At 41.1% G+C, this 26,068-nt stretch overlaps 2 protein-coding genes across 2 annotated transcripts in view; both read right to left on the bottom strand.

The window, feature by feature from the left end:
• The window catches only part of LOC108696036 (ovostatin), a 38,378-nt gene extending 29,483 nt beyond the window's left edge, over window positions 1–8,895 (bottom strand). Inside the window, exons 1-3 of the mRNA XM_041570167.1 lie at window positions 8,784–8,895; window positions 1,335–1,518; window positions 553–709 (exon numbers count right to left, since the gene is read on the bottom strand). Coding sequence (XP_041426101.1) covers window positions 553–709; window positions 1,335–1,518; window positions 8,784–8,851 — 409 coding nt within the window. The 5' untranslated portion in view covers window positions 8,852–8,895. The remainder of the gene's footprint in view (window positions 1–552; window positions 710–1,334; window positions 1,519–8,783) is intronic.
• A 3,688-nt stretch (window positions 8,896–12,583) lies between these two features.
• Window positions 12,584–26,068, bottom strand: part of LOC108695711 (ovostatin) — a 36,071-nt gene continuing 22,586 nt past the window's right edge. The window contains exons 20-36 of the mRNA XM_041570166.1: window positions 25,669–25,792; window positions 24,804–24,922; window positions 24,297–24,348; window positions 23,815–23,898; window positions 22,304–22,480; window positions 21,554–21,635; window positions 20,412–20,571; window positions 20,106–20,180; window positions 19,026–19,188; window positions 18,477–18,697; window positions 17,479–17,694; window positions 17,111–17,235; window positions 16,132–16,222; window positions 14,913–14,975; window positions 14,253–14,355; window positions 13,608–13,662; window positions 12,584–12,756 (exon numbers count right to left, since the gene is read on the bottom strand). Of these exons, the coding sequence (XP_041426100.1) occupies window positions 13,619–13,662; window positions 14,253–14,355; window positions 14,913–14,975; window positions 16,132–16,222; window positions 17,111–17,235; window positions 17,479–17,694; window positions 18,477–18,697; window positions 19,026–19,188; window positions 20,106–20,180; window positions 20,412–20,571; window positions 21,554–21,635; window positions 22,304–22,480; window positions 23,815–23,898; window positions 24,297–24,348; window positions 24,804–24,922; window positions 25,669–25,792 (1,899 nt within the window). The 3' untranslated portion in view covers window positions 12,584–12,756; window positions 13,608–13,618. The remainder of the gene's footprint in view (window positions 12,757–13,607; window positions 13,663–14,252; window positions 14,356–14,912; window positions 14,976–16,131; window positions 16,223–17,110; window positions 17,236–17,478; window positions 17,695–18,476; window positions 18,698–19,025; window positions 19,189–20,105; window positions 20,181–20,411; window positions 20,572–21,553; window positions 21,636–22,303; window positions 22,481–23,814; window positions 23,899–24,296; window positions 24,349–24,803; window positions 24,923–25,668; window positions 25,793–26,068) is intronic.

Raw genomic sequence — 26,068 nt, 5'->3', positions numbered from 1 at the left:
GTGTTTTTCTTGAAGACGTTTCACCAGTCATCCAACTGGCTTTCTCAATTCAGAATAACTTGTACATAGGATCTTGCTCCGCTCCAGAGGATATATAGCGAAGCAAGATCCTATTTACAAGTTATTCTGAATTGGATGAATAGTGAAACGTCTTCAAGAAAAACACAGCAAGTCCAGTTGATTTGACTTATTTCTATAGATATAGTCTGAGCATAGATGAGCAAGGATATCAAGGATTCAATATTTGTCAAGGTAAATACATGGGGATTTGCAGTATCCTGGCTGAACATGGTCTCAGAGATATGATCGTTTACAAGATCAGTTGGGTTGGATCAAGAATGAGGCAGCGTTAGCAGAACGAACAACATATTAAAGAAAAGATCCTCCATTAGAAATATCAATGAGCTTTCTGTCCATGCATTCAAATGCAACATTTGGGAAATAAGTCAGGAACCACTATCCATGAGGCAGAAAATGAATGAGTACAGTATCTACTGGATAGAGCAGTGACCCATGAGAGAAGACCAGATCTCTTCACAATAACCTCCCTACCTTTTTGTCCTCTCTTGTATATAGGTTTGTCCAGCTGAATGATGTGGATGGTTTCCATTTTGTCAATCACCACAGATCTACGCTCCACTATGCTGGAAGTTGCGCCTGTAGCCTCCATTGTAAGAAATACAGGGGATGTTTGCTCAACATTTGGCACCTAGAAGAGATCCAAGCTTTTATTCTGCACAATACAATGTTGCTGCTTATCTTTGGTAGCTTGTTTCACCAGGTCATCCAATGCTAACAAAAATTATCAATTTCTCTTCTTCAAAGTTAAAGTAAAAGGTCTGAAATTCAATGGCTTCTTTGATTGGGCTTACTGCAGCTGATTGGTCAAAGCTAATTACTGATCAGTGGCTTTGGGTCCCTATTCCTAATTTAAGGTGCATCCTTACACTTTACATGGATTTGGGGGTCAACAGTTTCTACAACATGCAATGGAATCTTTACAGAACTTTTAGGGGTCCCCAACCTTTTAACTGTGAGAGCAACATAAACATGTAAAAAGTTTCTAGGGGTGTCAAATGGGCTGTGATTTGCTATTGGCAGTTCCTATGTGGACTGTCAGCCTACAGGGGCTCTGTTTGGCAGAATACATGGTTTTTATGCAACTAAAACTTGCCTACAAGCCAGAAACTGAAAAAAAAAACCTGTTTTGTGTTCACTGAGAGAAATGGGCTCGTAAACAACATGTTGCTCTGGAGCCACTGGTTGTGGGTCACTGCTTAAAATCATGCTCCAAACCCAACTCCTCTTTTCGTCTTCAGAAAAAAATCACTAACCTCGAAAGTTTTGCACTTGAAGATTTCGTTTTCTGTTATATCATCAGTAAAGATGGTGGTGTTGACTCCACTGACTTCAACATTAACTTTAAGACTCAAGGATTCAGTCAGACCTACAAAGTTGATGCACGCTGTTGCAGTCTCTCCGCTCTTCAGCAGAGCAGGGATAGACAGAGCATATTGTCTACAGACAGGGCAAAATTACATATAAAACATTAGAACTGTTTGCCGTATCTGTGATTATTGATTCTGATTAGTGATGGAAAGACTTTATAGAAAGGGTTGTGTTACAGTTTACCCTGTATTTGGGTTAGAAGCTAGAAGAGATACCGTATTGCAATGTTTTGTTTTTTTTAGATAAAGTTTTGGAACAATATGAATGCCCAAAGAAAGTTCCATGCAGAGAATTTCCATGCAGAGTAAGTCTACACCCAGTCCCACCTTGGATTGTTTACAGTTGTGACTGCACAGGTCAAGGTTGGATAAACCATATTTATTGTGGTAGAGTGACAAGAAAAAGGTCACTCTAGCCTTTAATTTGCCCCCAGGGACTGAGAGAGGCTTCAGGAAGGGAGTTATAAAACAGAGAATCAGTGCTCTGTTTAAAGACTTTAGTAGCCAGGGACTCCATTCCATAGAGCCAGTCCAGAGATTGGAGTTCACCTTCCACAGGAAAGCTGTCCTGTGGAAAGGCTATTTAAAGTTAATTAGAATGGGAGAGTGGGTCTCTCAACAGGGCACAGCAGGTAGGAGACCTGGCTGTGTTAGGAACCCCCAGAAGAGCTGGGAGTTCCGCCTGTTACTGCATGAAGCAGAGGGAGCCCGTGGCTGTGACTAAGAGCCAGATTTTGTTGTCTGTGTGGGACATTGAGGAAAAGCCAGGAGGCTAAGAAGTCCACTCAAAGACTGTGAGTACAGGGGTGAGCCACAACAATTGTTTTGTTTGCTGGTAGTCCACAAGGGGCCCAGCCTAGTCAGGGACTGCTCCAGTGTTGGAAGGTAGTGCCCAATGGGCTAGGTTTTATTTTATGATTTATGTTTGTTTGCCACAATGGTCACCCCTGTGTCTGTGGTTATTGACTGTTTGTGCAAAGTGGGAAAATAAACCTGTGTTTTCCTGGAAGAAGCTGTGTGTCCCTGTCTTTATGCTCCTTTGTCCTATGCTGCCTGCCCACCATTGACTAATCCCCCCAAGAGTTACGTGTTCAAGCCGCCAGCTTGCCACATTATCTACATGTCATACCCAGGAATTTCCTGGAACGTAGATCCTAACTACAGCCTCCTCGCTTGAAATGCTTTTCATGTGGATCCATTTCCGTGGCTCTACATATGCTGATCAGAAAATGCTGCCACAATAAAAATAGAAATAGTTGGGGGCTGTACTGGCTGTGCTTTAAAACCCAGTGGGCGAGCATTTAAAAATGTGTAGACTTGAAGAAAGTGGCTGGATAGCCACTAAACGCGTTAAGCTATGGCAGGGGTCAGCAACCTTTACTCAAAAGAGCCATTTTGCCCCCTCTTCCACTAAAGAAAAATAGTCTGGAGCCGCAAAACATAACACATCTTATAAAACTTATAAAAGTTTTAACCTTTTTTTAATTTTAACTGTAACAACAACAGAATACAACAAACAGAAGTGCAGTGTGTACGTGTGTAGGCCTACTTTGAAATAAATTAAACACTGAATAGCCCAATTAAATGCTAGTGTTCTCATCTGTTGCATGTGACTTCTGTTTCTGAAGCTCCGTGCTGATCTTCCCTTATGTCTTGTGTATGATGGCGGTAAAGACCATGATCATCTTGCTGTGGCTCGGTCACTCCTGAGACGTCTATACAGCCCTTACACCTGCTGGCGGCTTCCTGAGTGTGCAACTGTGGTAACATAACCGTTAGCTTACTGAAGTCGCACACTCAAGTTGCTGTATAGATGACAAGGCAAAGCAGCAAGACTGAGCCGCAGCAAGTAGGATGAAGAGCCGCATGAGGGTCCGGAGCCACGGGTTGCCTACCCCTGAGCTATGGTTCCTTCATATGCGATGTTTTGTCTTTTTTAATGGAATGAAAATGGAATAATAAATATGGATTTTTAAAGCGGCTTTCAAGTCTACACATTTTTCTCCCTCCATGGTGCACCGGTTCTACTTTTAAAGGTTCTGGACTTTTGAGCTGTTCCCGGGGTAGCTTTTTACGAGTGGCACATGGAGTATGGAGTAGATCGGAGTGCTCCCAGGTAACTAATCTTGTACTAACGGATGCCATACCTGTGTGTATATACTGTATATATACCAAACAAGAGAAGGATCCGCACTCTCAGGTCTTAGTTACTGAATAAAAAGTATATTAAAACATGCGAGTCTGACGTTTCGGCCTCCTCCGAGGCCTTTCTCAAAGTGTCTACCGTATATACTCGTGTATAAGCCTAGTTTTTCAGCACCCAAAAAGTGCTGAAAAAATTGACCTCGGCTTATACGCGGGTACCTCTTCTAGATGAAATACGGTAGGAAGGCTGCCTCACCGGTAAATTTCAGGAGGCGCCACCCCCGAGTCCTCAGCCCGAGTCCCTGGAAGCCCCACAGCTCGAGCAGCAGCCGGACGCCCCCCTCGCGTTTCCCCGCAATTTACACCCGATCCCCGGCCGCCTCTGCCTTGTGCTCCCGGCCGCCTCACCTCTCTCTGCTCCGAGCCATATCTGCGCAGCTCTCTCCACTTCCGCCGGGAGCGTCTGTGTCTCTCCGCGGCTCTTCCCTCGTCTCCAGCTGCTGCCGCCGGGTCTCACCTTCCGGCCAATGGGGGAGGAGGAGCCGGAGAGTCGGGGAGAGCGACCTCAGCAGCCCCTGGCAGTCTGTGTCCGACACAAACAACTACCGGTATTAAAAACTTTCTCAGCTCTGCATTAACATACCGGTATGTTATCAGCCTTGTCATTATTGTGTTGGGAGTGTGTGTACGGTATATAGTGTATGATGGTTTGGGTAGAGAGTTTGTGTGTGTATATAGTATATGTGTGGGGAGTTTGTGTGCATAGTATGTGTGTGTGATTATTTTGTGGGAAGAGTGTGTGTGTAAAGTATATGTGTGTCTATGTGTGTATAATTGCTAGTGGAAAGTATATTTTGTCTCAGCTGAAAAATATCTGTAATATAAATCCACTGGGGGGGGGGGACAAATTTTCAGTGATTTCGTTTGCGCTGTAGTGATTGTAGCATAAAGGGTCTTAGTTGTGTCTAGGCTTATACGCGAGTCAATACGTTTTCCCAGTTTTTGTTGGTAAAATGAGGTACCTCGGCTTATACACGGGTCGGCTTATACACGAGTATATACGGTAATTGTTTGTGAGAATGTCATAAATACAAGAATTTGGCGGGAAGCTAGACAAATGGGAACTGACGTATTGATTCTTTATTTACACGCACATATTCTTCTGCTTGTAAAAACATTGTTTGCCTAATTTAATTGCAGAAATAGCTGAGTATCCTCAATGTAAAATAATTCTTCAATAGTCAACAGATGATCTAAATATTTGGATTGCTAAATTACCCCTTCTCTTCTTATGAGGTCTTTAAATAAATGTAATAAAAAGTGGAGGCTACAACATTTCAAAATGACCCATCTCGGTTATAGTTGTTCTTTTAAAAAATGTAAGGAAGAAAATGTCAACTTCTTTCATGGTTTCATGTCCATTTACAGAGCAGTTTATTATTACTTGTTTTTCTTATTCATAAATAGATTTTTGCCGTATGAGTATTTTTGTTCCTTTTTTTGAAAGTTGTCTATGATAACTCATAAAGATCAAAACCTGGCGCATTTCGTGTCTTCATGGGGCACTTAGTTATAGGCTCAATGACTAAGTGCCCCGTGTAGGCATGAAATGCATCAGGCTTCATTTACACTATATCAATGGGTGTTGAAACCTTTTAATAAAATAATGTTAAAGAAACCTAGTTCATTTCTACAAGTCATATATGCAAATTTCAAATAACAAGGAAGAGATAAACAAGTAAACCGCACCCACTTCTAATTGAATTCTAATATTACAATCAGCACGTCTCAATCAAGTCTCTAGTATAAGTCTCAAGTATAACTAGGGTTACTCCCAAAGGAGGAAGCAATCCTGCATCCCCACCCATCTACCTGAGGCTGCAGGGCAGAACATCAGTAGCAATTTACAGGGCATCACCCATGGTCTCCACCACTTTGCTCCAAGGCTTAATCCAAGTCACTAAATTGCATCACGTTGTATCAGCAAAAACTGCTGCATTTTACAAGGGGGAGATAATCAAAACATACAGGAAGATTGCCACATGCTTATCTGGGTGTATTTATCCATTCAGTTATAATATTCTATGCAAATAAATTTGTGGTGCCAGCGTTGGGAAATATACCCACATCTTCATTATAACCGGTTCATCTTGTTTATTGGCATCTTATGTGCCATTCTCCAATGCGCTTGGTGGGAAAACTGTCCTGAGCAACATTTCCAAAGATTCTCTCTATTTTGGGAAGTTTGATGCACTTTAGAGAGAAGTTGCCATGAGCATTTGATATAAAAAGATTAAGAAAACAGTACATGTCCTTTGAGAAGAGGAATTCTTCTACTGTGAAAGAAATGCAGACAAAGGTCAACAAGGGAATTCATCCATAAAGCATTAGAATTAGTTCATTGTGTCTGCAGCAGAACATAAGACAGTGCCAATTCCATGTATAAGACCCCAGAACACACAGCAGATAAATACAATGCCAATCCCATGTATAATACCGCAGAACCCACAGCAGATAAATACAGTGCCAATTCCATGTATAATACCCCAGAACAAACAGCAGGATAAATACAGTGCCAATTCCATGTATAATACCCCAGAACACACAGCAGATAAATACAGTGCCAATTCCATGTATAATACCCCAGAACAAACAGCAGGATAAATACAGTGCCAATTCCATGTATAATACCCCAGAACACACAGCAGATAAATACAGTGCCAATTCCATGTATAATACCCCAGAACAAACAGCAGGATAAATACAGTGCCAATTCCATGTATAATACTCCAGAACACACAGCAGGATAAATACAGGGCCAATTCCATGTATAATACCCCAGAACACACGGCAGATAAATACAGTGCCAATTCCATGTATAATACCCCAGAACACACAGTAGATAAATACAATGCCAATTCCATGTATAATACCCCAGAACACACAGCAGATAAATACAGTGCCAATTCCATGTATAATACCCCAGAACACACAGCAGGATAAATACAGTGCCAATCCCATGTATAATACAGCAGAACCCACAGCAGATAAATACAGTGCCAATTCCATGTATAATACCCCAGAACAAACAGCAGGATAAATACAGTGCCAATTCCATGTATAATACCCCAGAACACACAGCAGATAAATACAGTGCCAATTCCATGTATAATACCCCAGAACAAACAGCAGGATAAATACAGTGCCAATTCCATGTATAATACTCCAGAACACTCAGCAGGATAAATACAGGGCCAATTCCATGTATAATACCCCAGAACACACAGCAGGATAAATAAAGGGCCAATTCCATGTATAATACCCCAGAACACACAGCAGATAAATACAGAGCCAATTCCATGTATAATACCCCAGAACACACAGCAGATAAATACAGCGCCAATTCCATGTATAATAACCCAGAACACACAGCAGGATAAATATAGTGCCAATTCCATGTATAATACCCCAGAACACACAGCAGATAAATACAGAGCCAATTCCATGTATAATACCCCAGAACACACAGCAGGATAAATACAGGGCCAATTCCATGTATAAAACCCCAGAACACACAGCAGGATAAATAAAGGGCCAATTCCATGTATAATACCCTAGAACACACAGCAGGATAAATACAGTGCCAATTCCATGTATAATACCCCAGAACACACAGCAGATAAATACAGCGCCAATTCCATGTATAATACCCCAGAACACACAGTAGATAAATACAGTGCCAATTCCATGTATAATACCCCAGAACACACAGTAGATAAATACAGTGCCAATTCCATGTATAATACCCCAGAACCCACAGCAGATAAATACAGTGCCAATTCCATGTATAATACCCCAGAACACACAGCAGGATAAATACAGTGTCAATTCCATGTATAATACCCCAGAACACACAGTAGATAAATACAGTGCCAATTCCATGTATAATACCCCAGAACACACAGCAGATAAATACAGTGCCAATTCCATGTATAATACCCAGAACACACAGCAGGATAAATACAGGCCAATTCCATGTATAATACCCCAGAACACACAGCAGGATAAATACAGTGCCAATTCCATGTATAATACCCCAGAACACACAGCAGATAAATATAGTGCCAATTCCATGTATAATACCCCAGAACACACAGCAGATAAATACAGTGCCAATTCCATGTATAATACCCAGAACACACAGCAGATAAATACAGTGCCAATTCCATGTATAATACCCCAGAACACACAGCAGGATAAATATAGTGCCAATTCCATGTATAATACCCCAGAACACACAGCAGGATAAATACAGGGCCAATTCCATGTATAATACCCCAGAACACACAGCAGGATAAATATAGTGCCAATTCCATGTATAATACCCCAGAACACACAGCAGATAAATACAGTGCCAATTCCATGTATAATACCCCAGAACACACAGCAGATAAATACAGTGCCAATTCCATGTATAATAACCCAGAACACACAGCAGATAAATACAGTGCCAATTCCATGTATAATACCCCAGAACACACAGCAGGATAAATATAGTGCCAATTCCATGTATAATACCCCAGAACACACAGCAGATAAATACAGCGCCAATTCCATGTATAATAACCCAGAACACACAGCAGATAAATACAGTGCCAATTCCATGTATAATACCCCAGAACACACAGCAGGATAAATATAGTGCCAATTCCATGTATAATACCCCAGAACACACAGCAGATAAATACAGTGCCAATTCCATGTATAATACCCCAGAACACACGGCAGAATAAATACAGTGCCAATTCCATGTATAATACCCCGGACCACATGGTTGGATAAATACAGCACCTGTTATACACATTGGGCCATTTATTAAGGATGATGAAGTTCCCAGTGTGAATTGAAACACGTGGTATGTGAAATAAATATATTTTGCTGCTTTGACAGTGATGCAAGGTAATTCTGGTCCGTACCAAACATGTGCATTTTTTAATTGAATGATTATTTGGAGACAAGTCCAGTCACATTTACATCAGTATATATATCAATATATATATAATATAAACAGGACAGAGGGGACAGAGCACTGGGGATATAATAGAAATGGGACAGAGGAAAGAGAATGTATGAATTAGGGAGAGTAAAGGAGTTATTGTATTATGGTGGGATCATTACTGTTGTACTTACGGTTTAGATGCCCCTCCAGCGATGATCCCCAGAAGGGAGAGACACAGGAGGAGCCCCCTGGGAGACATTTGGACAGTGTATATTGCAGCTGCTCACACACCTCCTGCCCGACACTCCCTGCCTTTATACACCTGACAGAGGGGCGGCAACTTCATTAAGTCAGGTGCAGCCGGGAGCCTCCTGCTTATAACAAAAATTAATAATATTACCCCTATTACAGGTGGGAGATACATTGGAGCAGGGACAAATGGGAGACAATGGAAGCATTGCACTCTGGAGGAGGTGAACTGCCCAGGGTTGAAAGGCAGTGACTTTAGTCACTTGGGGCACAAAACTTTAGGCATTGTTTTCCTTTAGCAATCACTTTTACACTGACCATACAATGATTTGTGTTACAGGCAGGGTATTAGTTACAACCAACTATAGTACTCAATACCAGGTGTCCAGTACACAAAGCCCTCACAGTGGTGATCCTCATGGGTGATGCCTAAGGCATTTCTTCTACTTCTTCTTCTTCACATCTTCTACTCTGCCCAGATTCTCTCCTAACTTCTCTGCTAAGCTCAGGCAATCTCACATGTGAGCCATTACATGAGCTAGTGTGAGGGGATCCCAAGTTTAGGGATTCATTATACCTAATCATGGTGACACTCTAAGGTAGGCTTGGGCGAATTTGACCCGTTTCGTTTCACCAAAATTCGCCGCTGGCAAAATGTCGCTGACGCCCATTACAGTCTATGACGCGTGACGCCATACAAGTCTATGGGCATCATTTCCGCGGCAAAACAAGGTGTAAAAATTCGCCCATCCCTACTCTAAGGCACCATGTAAGTTAATTTCCAATTGGCACCTACTGCACAGAGAAGACAACATGGTCAGTATACACTTTGATGGACTTTTCATTGTGTTTAACACTAACTAGTATCACCTTATATAGTAGGTTGTCTTCTTCTTCTTCTTTTTAGGCCTCCTGCCTCAGACTCTTCAGCACCATATACCCCATCCAGTAAGTAGGGTCCAAAGAGACTGCACCTTGGAAGCCCTTATCTTTTGTGTATTAGAAACACACCTGACATCCCTGTCCACTAAGAAGCTCAAAAATGATCCGCCCACCTCTGTTCAGACCCTGCCTATAACTGGAGTCAAACCTTTGGATTGTATGGTTTATATTGAAAACTTCACAATAAAATATAATTAATAAAACTCAGAACATCGCTTTCTTTACAGGGTTGCTATGGGCTTTTTATGGCATAAAGGCAGAAAAATGTTGTGGTGATTTGGAGATTATTGTATGAATTTCACATGAACACTGTCTTTCTGACCATACAGGTCCTGTGCACTAAAATTCCAATACAAACGTTTACAGCGCATGTAGAGCAGAAAGGAAAATGCTGAAGATATGATTCAGAAAATAGATATCAATAATATTACTTTTAATTGCAACTTCACTTCTGACCACTTGGCTTTCATTTTGTCCCCTGTACCTGAAGGAATGTTCTTTTTACATTGGACAGATTATGATGGTAGCCCCAAAGAACCTCATGATAATCATCTGAACATTGGACAGAATCTTCCACTCTAATATATTGTTTGTGTTTATCTGTGGGTCTTTGTGTAGGGCACATGAGAGACATCACCGCTTCTTTAATTGTACTCCACTGATTCACATACCAATCCCCTTGGATATTTACACTTTCTTCTATAACGTCTCCCTCTTTCAGCTCCACTCCTTGATGGCTTCATTTACAATCACGAAATTCTGCTCCTCTGCTTACAATCACCAACTACTACCGCTATTCTTGTTTCAATTTGCTGTGAAAATAACTGCTCATATCTTGACAAATTTTAAATAAAATAATGAAAAGAGAAGGAAAGTCATTATCACTGGGGATGGCCAGTTGGTTAGAACCTCCCTATTTGATTATAATTGTTAACCCGAGACCCTAGACCAGTGCTCCTCTGAGCTATATCTTTGCTTAAAATTGTACCTGCTCTTAGTTCACATGTAGGAGTGTTGCCTAACACTTCTCCTTTAAGTCAATCAGCCTTTGCTGATCCAGTGTATGTTTGTTTTATGTTAAAGGGATTCTGTCATGATTTTTATGGTTTCTTTTTTTTCTAAATTACACTGCAAATAATTCACTCTATCATGGAAATGTGTATTCTTGAACCAACAAATGTATTTTTTTTAGCTGTAATATTGGTGTGGAGTCACCATCTCAGTGCATTGTGCTTGACTCTGAGAAGAGGCCAGCACTTTGTGGTGGAACTGCTTTGAGACAGCTATTGTTTCTCCCCTTTTCATTGTACTTCAATGCGACCCAAGTTGTGCTAGTAGTACCTAGTGGTAGATATGAGAATAGCACCCACGCAGAAAAAAAGCTGCTGTGGGAGGAGGGAAGGGAGAGGTGATATCACTCCAACTTAAACAGTATAGAGTGACTGAAGTTTATCAGAGCAAAAGTCACATGGTTGAGGCACCTGGGAAATGGACATCATGTCTAGCCCCATGCCAAATTTCATAATTAAATATAAAAAAATCTGTCTTTTTAAACTACACAACGTTTGGCAACATGATTTGAACAGATGCAACCATCTTATTGCTGTGCACAATTCACCCCTTCAATCCGGACTCCAGATTTATAGTGGGATTTCTCAAATTAAGGACACCGTATTTGTAACTTTGACATAGAACCAAGCAAGGCTCTAGAAAAGCAGATTCTCCTTACTAACACAAAACATGGGGTGGAGCGACTGCTGGAATTAACCGGTATTTGGGACATGGATACAGTGACACTGAAATGCTTGACTCAATGCAGGGCTTAGGCATGTTGGAGAACTTAAGAATCTCTTGGAGCGCCGATACATTTGGCCTCTAGTTGGATAACCCTGCTTTCAGCATGAATGCAACATCTTTCTGATTTTAAAGGCTTCAGCAGATAATCAGGTCCGGGTGACCCAGAAGAACGTTGCAAATGAGTTCTCCATCCCTGAAGAAATTGCATGAAAAAATGAAACAACATAGCTACCTACAGTATAAGTAGGTTCTTTATCATTACCCCATCCCATGGGTCCCAGTAGGGTGAGATTCTTCTAGAGATGTTCTACATAATAGCAGAGAAGGTACCATATCCTTACAGCTGTAGGTGATGGGTCTTTGGCAACACTAATTATTCACAGGTGCCTACAAAATCCAGTTCCTGTTTGATCTGTAGTTGGTTTGGCACAAAGGAATTATGTACAAGGCCAGGACCATTGCAGCACATGACTTCATTGGTCGTTACCTATCTCAGACAGTCACCTGGAATTTTTGACAGTCACCCTGATTTAACTCTCCCTCACCCTGTCACAGTAGCAGCCCAAGTTCCCAATGTCAGTAATTTCCTCAGAAATCCTTTGTTTGCCCCTCCACTGAAGTCAAAAGAAGATGTACCCAAAAATCCTCAGAAGCAGCCTGAGCAGGACACCGAAAGGAATGTGTGGTCTGGGTGAATTGGGACATGGTTGGGGCAGATCTGGCCTGGCTAGTTGTACACAGATCCCTCTCGATTGGACATCTGTGCTAACTGCCAATGATTTTGTAGTCCTGGGTCTGATTTACATACACTAGCTTTAAACTGCACCAATGCAGTTACCCATAACAACCAGCCTTTTTTTTTGAGGAACTTTGTGAGCTGAAGTTCAAGTGCAGAGACCACAATTTATATGATTAACAAATCCCCGTCCTCTACTTTTATAAATCACTAGTAGCAGTGGCAGGTTCTGATGTGAAGCTCCTAATAATAACAGGACAAGAGGACTACGTTGTCAGATGGTGTTTATTGGAGAGGATATTTTGGCACAGGAGGAATGGCCTTAAAGTCTGTGGCATCTGGTTGCACTGGCAAATGTTATTAGAGCAGCAACATAAACTGGCATGACATGAAACATTCTCCTTCTTCAGATTTTATCATATCGTCACAATCCAGTTCTCCTGGGGGGATAATTAAAGCAGAGTGATTTAACAGAAATACTAGTAAACATGAGGGATGAAGTTAGAGGAGACAGGTTACCAAGTCATGCGTATTGGTAAGGGCCTACATTTACAGCATCAGTCTAGGTGTCCAACCTCACACCCTCCAGTTGTTATTAAAATACAACTCCCAATCTCCCTCAACATGTGATGTGATGTTGGGGGTAGTGGCTCAGTTGCAGGAGAACCACAGATTACTGAGCTAAGTATCAATATATTTCATTCATTCACATTTTATCAATGATATTGTCTTGCCACGGGGCCCTGTCACAGTCTGGGGTCTCAAAGAAATATGCCATTGGACTCAAAACAAGTCAGTAAATACGAGGTTAAAATAATGAGTTACCACAATGGCTTTTTGCTGCCCACAGAAATAAACAGAATAGTCAGCTCTCCTCCTTTTTCTGGGAGCTTTCTGATTTATAGTTCAAGTAAGGGCAGAGCTGTTGTGGTCAGGGTTACAGAGTGTTACTCTTCATGTGGGCAATGTGGAAACCCCACCACCATCTTTTCAGTCATGTCCATGACTTACTTTTAGATCCAACTTGTTGTTGAACCAGATGTCAACATTTATAGGCAATATGGTAGTTGGACTGGATAGAGTTGTACACTCAACAGCACTTGAAGCAAGTTCGAATTGTTTTTACTACACCCTGCTACAACTTTGGCACAACAGTCTAATTTGAATTAATGACTGGCATTCTGCTCCAGTATCAGAGCTGTACTGTAATGATCTTAGCAGTCATCCTCTAGTGACTATATGGACTGCCTTTAACATTGGAATCCATTTCATTAAACTATTTACATGTTACCTCTGTGCTCACTACGCTGCACACGAATGTTTGAGCTCGGCAACTCCATTTTCATCTAAGACAGAGGAGGAAAAAACATTATATAAGAAATTAAGATGAAACTGGCAAATATTAAAGTAATTGTCTTACTGTCCTGTTACTTTGGATGAAACCCAAACTCATTTAAAAGAACCCACTGTGGGTAGGTCATTTCAGTCTCTCTGTGGTGCCAATGTACGATTCCCTATACTTCCTACTGTTGTGCTGCTCTCTTTCATATTCAAACAAAGGACAAGACATGGTCTTCAACTCAATGGCTAATTGGAGTTCACCCATTACACTGATCTCTCTATGCTTCAAAAACAGCAGTGGGATCAACCTGTTTTTACACAATGGGTAAACCCACTGCTTATGAGTCAGGACCAAAGACCATCACTTTTGTTTCTTGTCTGTCAAGAAACAAAAAGAGCAGAGAATCAGAGAACTGAACTGTATAACTCATGCAAGACATGGTTTTTCATGGAGTTGATTCCTAATTTAAACTGATCTTTTTCAGGTCTCATCCCAGGCAGACTTTTTTTAAAAATTTTTTTGTAATAATGATGCTACATACAGCCTATCATGTGGCCCTTGTCTCAGCAATCACTAATACACTGTAATAAATACCTGCTTCATAGTAGTCAAAGACATAAACAAACTGCGGCTGGAAGTTCTGCACTCTGTTATTCATCTCTAGAGTCACGGACAAGGTAATGAGCTTGCTAGAGACCTGCAAAAAGAGGAGAAAGTGAATCCCTGGCCATCTTCATCATTGTCTTCACCTTCTTCATAATCAGCTAATCGCTAGGCACCAATACATTTAATGAAAGTTTGATGGACTTGAGAAAGGGCATCATAGAGACACAAGAATGTGTCATGTGTGTCATAATTAGAAAGTTCTCTTCGGTGGAATATAAAGACCATGAAAGTAAGAACAATTTTGACTCAGTCTAACTCAATGATAAGGTCAATATGGGAGAATTCAAGCAGGTGTTGTAGGTTAGAAATGAATCTGTAGAATTGTTAATCAGCTAGTAGCTATGTACCAATAAATAATGAATGTATGATGGATTTGAGAAGAACAGGGCATCATAGAGACACAAGAATGTTGGGGGAAGATGTCATCAGAAATTGCTCTTCAATGGAATTTAAAGGCCATGGAAGTAAAAGCAAGTCTAACTTGGGTCAAGGTGGAGAAATTCAGACAGGAGTTGTAAGCTAAAAAACTTGATTAGTAGAATGATGTACTGGGCCGGGTAATAGAGGTAACAACTCTAGTTAACTCACAGATTCCAGATATATAACCAGACGATTATTGTTCTGTTCAACTTTGGAAACCGTCTCCCTTAGCTGTGGAAATAACAGAAAGATCAGTGAGGGAAGGTACAGCTTTTATCGAGAAAAGACTTTATCTAGTCTGCGTTTCGCTTGGAAGTCTCTAGTGGAAGTTTAATGATCTAGTGGATTTGAAGAAACGTAGGTTGTAGTTACAGATCTAGAGAACTTCCAGTCGTGTTTAGAGAACTTATTTCACAAGTGTTGTCCTTTGTAACCCAAAGATACACAGTGTAGAAGGAACTAAGTCTTTGACTAATGCTGCACTACTTCTCAAAACCGCCCTGCACCCCAATTTACAGCACTCATACAAGACTTTTTGTAGTAGAACATTCACTTGTAGCTCACGAACATCTGATTACACATCTGATAGAATCCGTCTCCTTCATGGATCTTAACTAAATAACCAAGTGGCAGGTTTACTGTCCTGCAGGTGGAATGCCAGTAGACTATTGCTTTGCTAAAGTTTGCCAGCAGAAATGAACCTCTAACATCAGAATAACAGAAGAGCAGAATAAATGTATGTTAGTTTAAAGGGGTAGTTCACCTTTAAGTTAACTTTTAGTATGTTATACAATGGCTAATTCTAAGCAACTCTTCAATTGACCTTAATTTTTTATTTCTTTTTTAAATTATTTTCCTTTTTCTTCTGACTCTTTCCAGCTTTCACTCTAAAGGTGGGTTCTCCAAGTAGCAAACTGAAAATTCTTTGGAGCAGGCACTCAATAAAGGCAATCTTCCACCAGGCAGTTGAATCAAGGTGAAATAATTTATGGTGTCCACAGCCTTATGCGTTTCATGTTACAAACATTTAGTCACAGCCTATTGATTGCCTGCTCCAAAGAATTTTTGGTCTTTGCAGCTTTCAACTACAAATGTATTATTATTGCTACTTTTTATCTTTCTATTCAGGCCTCTCCTATTCATATTCCAGTCTCTTATTCAAGTCATTGCGTGGTTTCTAGGGTATTGCAAATTGTCTCAGAATTTCACTCTTTACATCATAATAAGAGTTAACTCAACGGTGATCAGCCCCTTTAAGACCTGAGGGTGAGCCCGGTTTATGAGATGTTTGGATTCAGCACTTGGGTGCATTAACCCTGCAAGTCTGACACAATGTAATGTTTGCAGCTCTGATCAATGACCTGCCCTTGATTTTTCCCAACCATACCTTTTGCAAAGACTGATATTCCGGTGTGTATCCAGACAACAACTTGAAGATTATAACAGCCATGTTGGACTGATTCTTATTGCCATTGTAACTGTCAAAGAGAAAGTCAGATATAAATAAAAAGCAGATGAAGAAAAACATGTTTGTAGGAAGGTTCATACAGGGCAGCCCGTAGTGGTGGAGGGGCCCAGGCCAAGATGTCCATTACTGGTGCCATGTTTATACAGTATATAGACATTGGATTAACATTAAATAGCAACCTGATCTAGATCATACAACAGTATATCATATATGCTTAATATACTCAGGTTACAGACGGAGCATTTACTATAAAGTCAAAGGGAGGTGGCATGTGTGGTGTCAGGAGCTTCTCCACCAACTCCACCATTAGAGAAAAGGCTTGTGTTCCATTGCCCTGAGGCTAATGACACATCCGCTGTTTTTCAGGGCTTTAAAGTGGATGTACTAACACTATCCTGTGTGCCCTTGGGCAGTTTCAGGCACTTTTCAGCCCTGTGCCAGTATTTTTACCACCACATGATAGGCACCTTCTTTCAAACAGATCACCTGTGTCGCTGCTTTTGCACTTGATTGGGTGCAACGTCTTAGTATTTCTAGAGTACAGGTTGCATCAAAGTGGCGAGTGCATGTCTGGGGTTGGCACAACCCACTGTGGGAACCTTCTTGCTACTCCCCAACCAAGGTTATCAGAACTTCCACGGTTCTCTAGTGTAAACAGGCGCTCACGCAATTTATTCATAGAAAGTCAGGATGGATCCAATTTGCAACAATATGGAGGTGCTTGGACACATCAATTGCATCAATATGACCTCTCCATTGTGTCCAGTCTGATAATCAGAGGAACTCGCAGTGCCCAGGTCCAAATGTGTGATTACATTGATCCAATTACCTTACAACACAGGGTGTATCACACACAATATCACTAAGACAAGTCATATGGACAGGTTGGACACTGTACCTTAGAGACATGGTTATGGGCATGGTATAGGCCACTCCATCAATACAACTTTTACGGTCTGACTCTACAGAAAGAGAGAAGGCGGAGTTTCCTTTAATCACGGGCACATTGTACTGAACAGAGCACTGGAAAAAACCAAAAACAACCTGTACAGGATTCTGGTATAGAACATTGTGCATAATCAACAATGAAGATAGTTTGACACCTGCAGCAGGGAATTCCAGTTGAACTGTGGCACTGTTACCCCCCAGCATTGGATCCCTGTACTAATTTGACACTGTTACCCCCCAGCATTGGATCCCTGTACTAATATGACACTGTTACCCCCAGTAGGAGATTCATATTCTAATATGATATTGCTTGTTTACCTGCACCAGACAGCAGCCTTTCCCGTTGATCTCTAATCCGTAATTTCCAGGTATTTTCGGCAGAGGCTTCTTCTGGACGAGAAGGCGGTTTTTCGGTAGTACGTTGAAGTTAGCGATGACTGTATTTCCTGAAGTCACCTTTATTTGGTTAGTGGCCCCTTCCTTGTATACAAGGCAACTATATCTGGCGAGAGCGTGCAAAGCCACCACCGTGTCCTGTACAAAGGGGCAACACTTTAGTTTCAATACTGATAAAGCTAAAAAATGTTTCACTTTCATTTATATATTCTAAGTTATACAGAGAACTCATGTACGTGTAGTATAAGTGGTGACGAATGGAATCCACTACTTTGGATTCGGGCAAACCTCGGAATCCTTCATGAAAAATTCTGCCGAATACCGAACCAAAGGAAATTTTTTTACTTCCTTGTTTTGTGACAAAGGTACGAGGATTTGTCCAAATCCGAATCCTTTTGAAAAAGGCCAAATCCCGGCCTAACACCAAATCGAATCCTGGATTCGGTGCATCCCTAATTATAAGGGATAATGTACCCCCTAGAGTAAATGATAAGGATATTAAAAGTCACTGAGGGGTTGTTCTGTGACCATATAAAGGCACAAGGCTACAGGCTGAGTTATATAGGGAACTCTGAGTATCACTCATGTATTATAAGGGATAATGTACCCCTACTGTAAATGATAAGGATATTAGAAGTCACTGAGGGGTTGTTCTGTGACCATATAAAGGCACAAGGCTGCAGGCTGAGTTATACAGGGAACTCTGAGTATCACTCATGTATTATAAGGGATAATGTACCCCCTACTGTAAATGATAAGGATATTAGAAGTCACTGAGGGTTTTTCTGTGACCATATAAAGGCACAAGGCTGCAGGCTAAATTATACAGGGAACTATCATTCATGTATTTAAAAGGATAATGCACCCCTCTGACTTCAGAAAGCATCCAGTTGTTATAGTATTATAGAATAATTAATTACCGCAGTTGACCGGTATCCTCCTTGTGAATTCTGCTGCTGACAGAGCCATAGCACTATTTGAGCCATATAAGATTTATCATCCTGGGATGGGGTGGGCCCATATGTCATGCCCATTAGGATGTAGCCAGTTATCTCTATTTCAGCTGAAGGAGCCGGGGCATAGAAGAATGGGTACATCTCTGCTTTTGGCTTGTCAGTTCGCTCCCAGTGGATGCTACCATCTGATTGGAGAGGGGGAGACAAACAAACATAATCAGTCTCTACCATGTCATTTCATCATCTCAAGTTTCTTCCAAATGACCTAATATTATTACAGAAACCATAGAATGCAATGGATAAAGGATCAAAATATTTCTATTGAACAAATTAAACATCTAAACATTAAACAAATTGCATTCATTATGGCTGTTAATTCCTACAGCTCATTAGTAGTTAAACCACATCATTTTGGGACATCTTGAGGAACAGAATATGCCAAGATGAGGGAAACATAGGGATTGTTAACAAGGATCTTGCTCTTGATGAGACCATATCCATGGGTTAAGTTACCTTTTTGAATGGCTTTACTCTTCAGTTGTGCCAAAATATAGTTGCGCCTCTCTAAATTTCCCATTACAGCGAATGTGTTGAACATGAGTGCCAAGTTGTACAGTGATTGTTCTCTCCTAGAAGCCTCATCCAGACAGCCCACAGCTCCACGCAGTAGGGTTTGCTACAGAAAGAGAACAAAATTGAATAAAATAGCTTGAGACATGGAATAAAAAATATTTATATCCACGGTTATAAAATAGAAACAGATGAAGTACAAATGCCCATAACTGGACTGGCAGGTTTGATCAGGTTGGATGCCTATTTAATCATGTGTTGGGACCCAAATCAATAAATATCTGATCATTAATTATTTATATATCAATCTGACAAGGTGGCAGGTACTTCTTGTTTGATTTGGTTCTTTGGCGAGAATGTCAAAAAAGATCAAATGAACCCAGGCTGGGCCGCCATTTGGGTTGAGTTTGACATCCAACAAGGATCGCCAATCTATTGCTATCGCCAATCTGTGAGCCACAGTCAAATGTAAAAAAAAGTTGGAGAGCAACACAAGCATTCAAACAATTTTTGGGGGTGCCAGTTATGGACAGTGGCCCCTATGTGGACTTGCAGCCTACATGAGGCTCTGTTTGGAAGTACACATGGTTTTTGTGCAGCTAAAGTTTTCCTTCAAGCCAGGATTGAAAAAGAAAGCACCTACTTTGAGGCCACTGGGAGCAACATCAAAGGGTTATAGTGCAACATGTTGCTCACAAGTCACTGGTTCGGGATCACTGCTCATAAATATATAATAATTCCCCATACACAGTCCCATTACAATTCCATGTTATGAATGCAGACATCATGCTGTAACTTCAGCAGATGCTGGACAACCAAGCCTGGTCTTTGAAAGAACAATGGCTCCCAGACTTCTCAGCCAGAAATCCACTTGTCCCATGGATCTCTAAGCTCGGAAACCTAATTTTTTCTCAAAAGGAATAAAAAACTCAGAGAATACTCATAGGGGTATTTTTTGCTGGAGGTAAATTCTACAGTGGTGAATGTGTGTGTAGAAGAGGTAGATTCCTATTTAGAACTTACCGCTGCTGGGTAAGTTGTTTGCGAGAGTATTCCAGTAACATAGGCTGTGAAGCTGATTTCATTATCGGCACCGCCCTGCAGAATAAAATACAGCAAGTCATTCCCCAGCAGACACAGATTTCCTTAATTGCTGTTCACCATTTAGTAATCGTTTAGCAACTGGACTTAAATTCTGGACTGGCCTGTTATCTCTGTACAAAACCCATCACTTAGCTGATCTCCTTATAATAACCATAACATTCTCAGTCTTTGGACTCTCAGGTCCCCCATATTCCCAGAGTGCCCAGATTGATCTTCTACACTCACCTTTAGTCCACTGTGAAACAGATTTCCAGTGGCTTTGAAACACCCGCTTTTCAGGTCCTGCATTTTTGCTAGGGCAAGTAGTGCCTGATTCTGGACTGCTGGGTCCACCAATGTATAGGACTTTATTTGTTCAAAAGTGTGAAATGTCAAGGCTGTCAGCCTGAGGGAAAACAAAACAAAAATTATACAAACACACACTTCACAAATGGTATTAATCCCACCATAGGTATTACACTAAGGGGCAGATTCACTAACTTCGAGTGAAGGATTCGAAGTAAAAAAATTTCGAATTTCAAAGGTTTTTTTGGGCTACTTCGACCATCGAATGGGCTACTTCGACTACGACTTTGAATCGAAGGATTCGTAGTAAAAATCTTTAGTCTCTTTAAAAAAAACTTCGACCCCCTAGTTCGGCATCTAAAAGCTACCGAAGTCAATGTTAGACTATGGGGAAGGTCCCCATAGGCTTGGCTAACTTTTTTTGATCGAAGGATAATCCTTCGATCGTTGGATTTAAATCGTTCGAATCGTTCGATTCGAAGGATTTAATCGTTCATTCGAAGGAATAATCCTTTGATCGTTCGATCGAACTATCTGCGCTAAATCCTTCGACATTCGAAGTCCAAGGATTTCAATTCCTAGTCAAATATCGAGGTTAATTAACCCTCGATATTCGACCCTTACTGAATCAGCCCCTAAGACTTCACCATGTTCTACCCTAAGCTTCTTCGGCGGAGCTTAAAGCTGTCCTTACTAACCAGCCACTCCTAGAGCATTCTATAATTCCACTACCTGCCACTATCTGTACCTCACTGACATGGTCCCGGATCTCTTACTTCACTAAGGGTAAAGTTACATTAGATCTATTTCTCCTCTTATATAGACTAGGAAATAGGAACATCAATGACTACCCATGGCCCCATGGTTACACTTGCTCATAGTAGGGATGATTAACACCTCACATCCCCTACAATAAATATGTATTTGAGCCTTAACATGTTTCTTTTCCAGAATGTTATTTTCCTTGACACAGGTGTTCCCAATCATTTTTACCCATGAGCCACATTCAAATGTCTCTACAGCATCTTAGTCATAGAAGTTTACAGAACATGGATGATCAGCTTATCTTGCACCATACTCACCATGAGCTTCCCTCACTATCACTTTGTCCAAAAGCGCTGAATGTTCCGTCCCATCTTTTGTAGCCAAGCTGCCTCATATAGCCTGAGAAAGTAAAGAGGAACAATTAGCACATAGAACATTATTCTCCTGCACATGAACCTTAGATTTTTTTTATTCAGTGATAAGGATACCTTGCACTAGTTACTGGATGCTTTAGGGCCTTTTCATGGTGACAAATCCCATTAGGACCACTGTGATGAATGAAAAAAATGGGCATTTGTCTCCTTGACTGCATTTTCTTTCTTTGGTCAACCCATGCAACCCATCTTTGGTCAACCCACAAAAGATTAACATCCTGCAAATTCCCTTGAGAGAAAAGAGCTGTGGCCATCCATAACTATGGTGACCAAGCCCAGCAGACTTTTAGATTACTTTTATGGACATCACCTACTGTACAGTATAATGACCAGAAGGCTAATTATTGTTTTCATGCTTGAAATGGCTTGACCAGGGACCACTGCAGTCCAATGGAAGACTGAAAATAATCCTACCTATATAGAGGGTTGACTTTATGCTTTTAGTTCAATGGAGTCAGTAAACCAATAAGCATTGGGTGCATCAAAGTTTTCTTCATCTTTAATATGAAATGGAATTCTAAAGAGCAACAATAGTCTGAGAAAGTAGCATTATTTTTGTTTCAGAACCAGAATATTAAATTCCATGCAAATAAGAAGTAATGTATATATTAAAACAGGTAAATATTCTCTCACCAATATCCATGTACTGCAGTGCTTTGTCTTTGATCTCTTTTGTTAGTTGCCCTGTGCAATTTAGATATCCCAGAACAGATGGTATGGGCATGAGCTTAACAAGGTTCTGTTCCCCACAGCCCGTTGGCAGCTGGATCAGAGAATCTGGATTGTTAACAGCGTGACCCAACAGGTCCCCTGCACAGTGGGAGAATTGTATAACTCAACAACACAACGACAAATAATAAATAATGTTTCCATCACACAAAATGGCACACAGTGTGAAAGGTTGAATATTATACCATTTGGCAACCCACATTGAGGTCCCCAGACTAGTGGCTCTCAATAGCAAGAAAGTGACAGCTTGGGTATGTCGATGCCTCTATAGATGCAGACAGTAGCTGGGGTTATAGGGTGGTCTATTTAAACAGCCTCCCAATTGATCTATACATTTAGTAATGATAGGACTGTAAGGCTGAAATCAACTTAACTGTCTAAGCAATTTTTATTCTGTGTAGGTGTCAGGTCTCTTGCGGATTCAACCCCTGGCCCGTTTGGTAATTATACAGTGCACTTTCCTGTTGAGCCACCAGAGGCTTTTGATGTTGAATGCTGATAATAGTCTAATTAACCATAATCTCTCTCTGTTGTTTCCTCGGTCTTCACCTCTAATCTTGTTAAGGCCAGGTGCTAACAATCTTACCATCAAGACCCTATAAAAGCCACTGCCTGCATCCCAGCTATTGCTGGATCATTGACTCATATTTGTGTTCTAGCCCCCTTTGTGCCCAAGTTCCTGATTGCCTTGTTCCTTGCTCCAGATTTGCCTTCTAGTTCCTGCTTGCCCCTCAGTCCTGTTAATTCCTTGTTCCTGCTACCCAGTCTTTATTCTGATCTCCTTGTTTTGACCTCTGGCCTATTCCACAGACTTGTATTGCCTGCTGCCCACCAAAGACCTCTCACCTGTTTACATGGACTTGCCTCAGCTTGCAGCCTGCCCCCGACCTTTGGCTTGTTATGCAGACTTATCTTCAGGTTATATTTTTCATCATTTTCATCTGCTTAAGTTCCTTATTAAATCTATTTCTGAGTTCATATGTTTTTCTGGTTCTTCTAACACCAAACATTGAGACATCATGATACCAAGCACCAAGGCTCCTATCTGCCAGCCACTCACCTGTAGCCATGCCTGACAATAGTCACCTTAACTGGGAAAGATGCCTTCAACTAGGGGTGCACCACATCCAGGTTTGGCGAGGGATTCACCTGAGTTTTTCTATTTATTCTTAAATACGTTTTTGGCTGTTTGGGTGTTATTGAAAGTTGCAGGCTGGTCTTTTTTCAACAATTTTATTGTAATAGCATTTTCGAGCAACCCAGGATCCATAGAGAGTGTATGGCCCACTAAATACCTGGCCTGTTATAGCCAAATATCTGTGCCTTTTCAAGGTTCCTGAGCTGCTAGTGCTAACGAATGCCTTGAATAACTAGATATATAAATAGATATTTCTCTGGAAGCGTGAACTACTCACCCATAACGGTCACGGATCCCTGCACGGAATCTGCAACTGCGTTGGGTGGTGGACTAATGCTGATTGGAATCACAGATTTTGTCCCTGCAGAAGAATGGAGAGATAATCATGAAGGTGCAACCAGACATTGGTGACCTTGTTATGAAGAGCTGACAATTAATAAAGACACTTTATGGAATTTGATTTGCAAATACTATAGACTAAAATGGCTGGCACGTCTTGCAATCAACAAAGGAGCCATCATTGCAATAAAATATCCCTCTATGAGGTGTTTAATAAATCTGTCTCACAAGTTATTATTAATTATATGATATTATAGGTTTAACAAAATTCAGCTAAAAAAATTCAGCTAAAATGTGTCCTCCTAACCATAGTATGGATGATTGTGTTTCCATGGGGCTTATAATGGTGGATAAACAGAATTTTGAAACTGTACTGATACTATGATGGAAAGTTTACAGTGGTCGACAGTGGGGACTCACCTTCCACACAGACCAGGTTACTGTAGGTAATTTCTTTTTCAATTCCCTCCGCCTGAAAAAAAGGGAAAGAAAAATAACATCTCTGAAACCTACTGCCCCTTATATAATCCCTAGTGCTCTTTGTTCATGCCCTGTCCAGTCACACCAGCCAAAGGCCTTAACAGTGCAGCCATGTTGTACTTGTATGGGGGACCAAGGCATGTTTCAGTAGAATTAAGCTCTGTACAATGTAGACCTTCTACTCATGAGAACCCACCATAAAAACATGGACACAAAAATACTGTATAGTTGCTGTGTATGTTAGGAATCTGATGACCACAGAAAGTATTTTCCTATGCCTTTTACTTGCCACATGAAAAACAAAGGAAACCCTACTCATTGAGTTATTTTAGGCAACCGGTGGCCCTTATCAACAGACAAGTGTTGTCTAGCTGCCTCTTTGTCCATTGATTAGGTATGGATCCAGTTGTTACATTTACTGTAATTGTATAGAATCTTCATTCCCACCTCTACAATGATGGTCTGTATTACAGTATCACTCCGAGGTGGCTGGGTGGTGTCCGGTGGGCCTTCACATGTGGCTCCGATATGGGTGGTCTGAGCTGTCATGGTAAAAGTTATCACTCCTATAAGGTGAAAAAGAAATGGTGCATGTTATGTTTAGGCGCTTCAGTACTAGAATTACAGGATGGGATGGATAAATGAAGAACTAAAGGAGCCATACTCAGATGAAAACGTGTTGACGAGCCACACAGTCACAAAGTTCCTTGAGGATGCAAAATAAGAACTGTGATTGGCTATTTAGTAGCCCCATGTGGACTGCTAGCCTGCTGAGAGCTCTACATGGAGTGAAACAGTGCCTATGTATCCAATCCAGAGATTTAAAATGGGCACCAACTTTAAGGACACTTGGAGCAACCTCAAAGGGGGTAGTGAGCAACATGTTGATTACAAGACACTGGTTGGGGATGACTGAGCTTGAGAGATGACAAGGTAATACAATGAAACAGTAACAGTTCATTGTGAATTGGCTCTAGAATGGTCAGTTCGTTATGTAAGACTAGACATGATGGATAAACTGTTTTAAAATGCTCAACCTATCAACAGTTATAGAGGCAGAAGTTCTCCAGACAGTAACTGAAGCCTTGTGTCAGGATGGGCATAGTTTATAACTATACTTGATTGCCAAGGATGGTCATTTATGACACGGTTTTACACGGGGCTCCATTTTCTTGGAGGCAGATAAAACTGCAAGGATGTTCGTAGGGTACAGAGCCACCAGCAGACACAATAAAGGTGGGCATGATGCTTCTGTCATTGAAAATATAAGAGGGTACAGTGTAGATAGTGGGGAGGATGTACGGCCTCCTACCAAGAGATTTAGCGTTCACATTCCACGAGTAGGAAGCCCTCTCTCTTTGGCACAAACATGCGTTCTGTTTCCCTTCCTGTAGAGTGGCCGTGTAATCTGCTGATGCCTTCAGTGTCACGCTGACCTACAAGAAAACACGCCACAAAGGGAGTCTGATATAGAGCAGGGTATACAACGAGGAGCAGGAATCCACTAGAATATAAAGCAGTAGTTCCCAAACCATGAGCCTTGACACCCCTGAGGGGCATTAAGTAGTAGCTGGGTGGGTCCAGCCTGAAGGGTTATTTGGGCAACAGGAGAGAACCTATTTGCTGTCCTGGATACACCAACTAAGAACCAGGCTTGAAGGTCAATTAGGGAGTGATTTAAGATGAACATTTATTTACTGAACTGGACATTC

This window comes from Xenopus laevis, chromosome 7L, assembly GCF_017654675.1.
Source record: "Xenopus laevis strain J_2021 chromosome 7L, Xenopus_laevis_v10.1, whole genome shotgun sequence".
In the NCBI taxonomy this organism is placed as follows: Eukaryota; Metazoa; Chordata; class Amphibia; order Anura; family Pipidae; genus Xenopus; species Xenopus laevis.
This window is presented reverse-complemented; position numbering and strand designations above follow the sequence as displayed.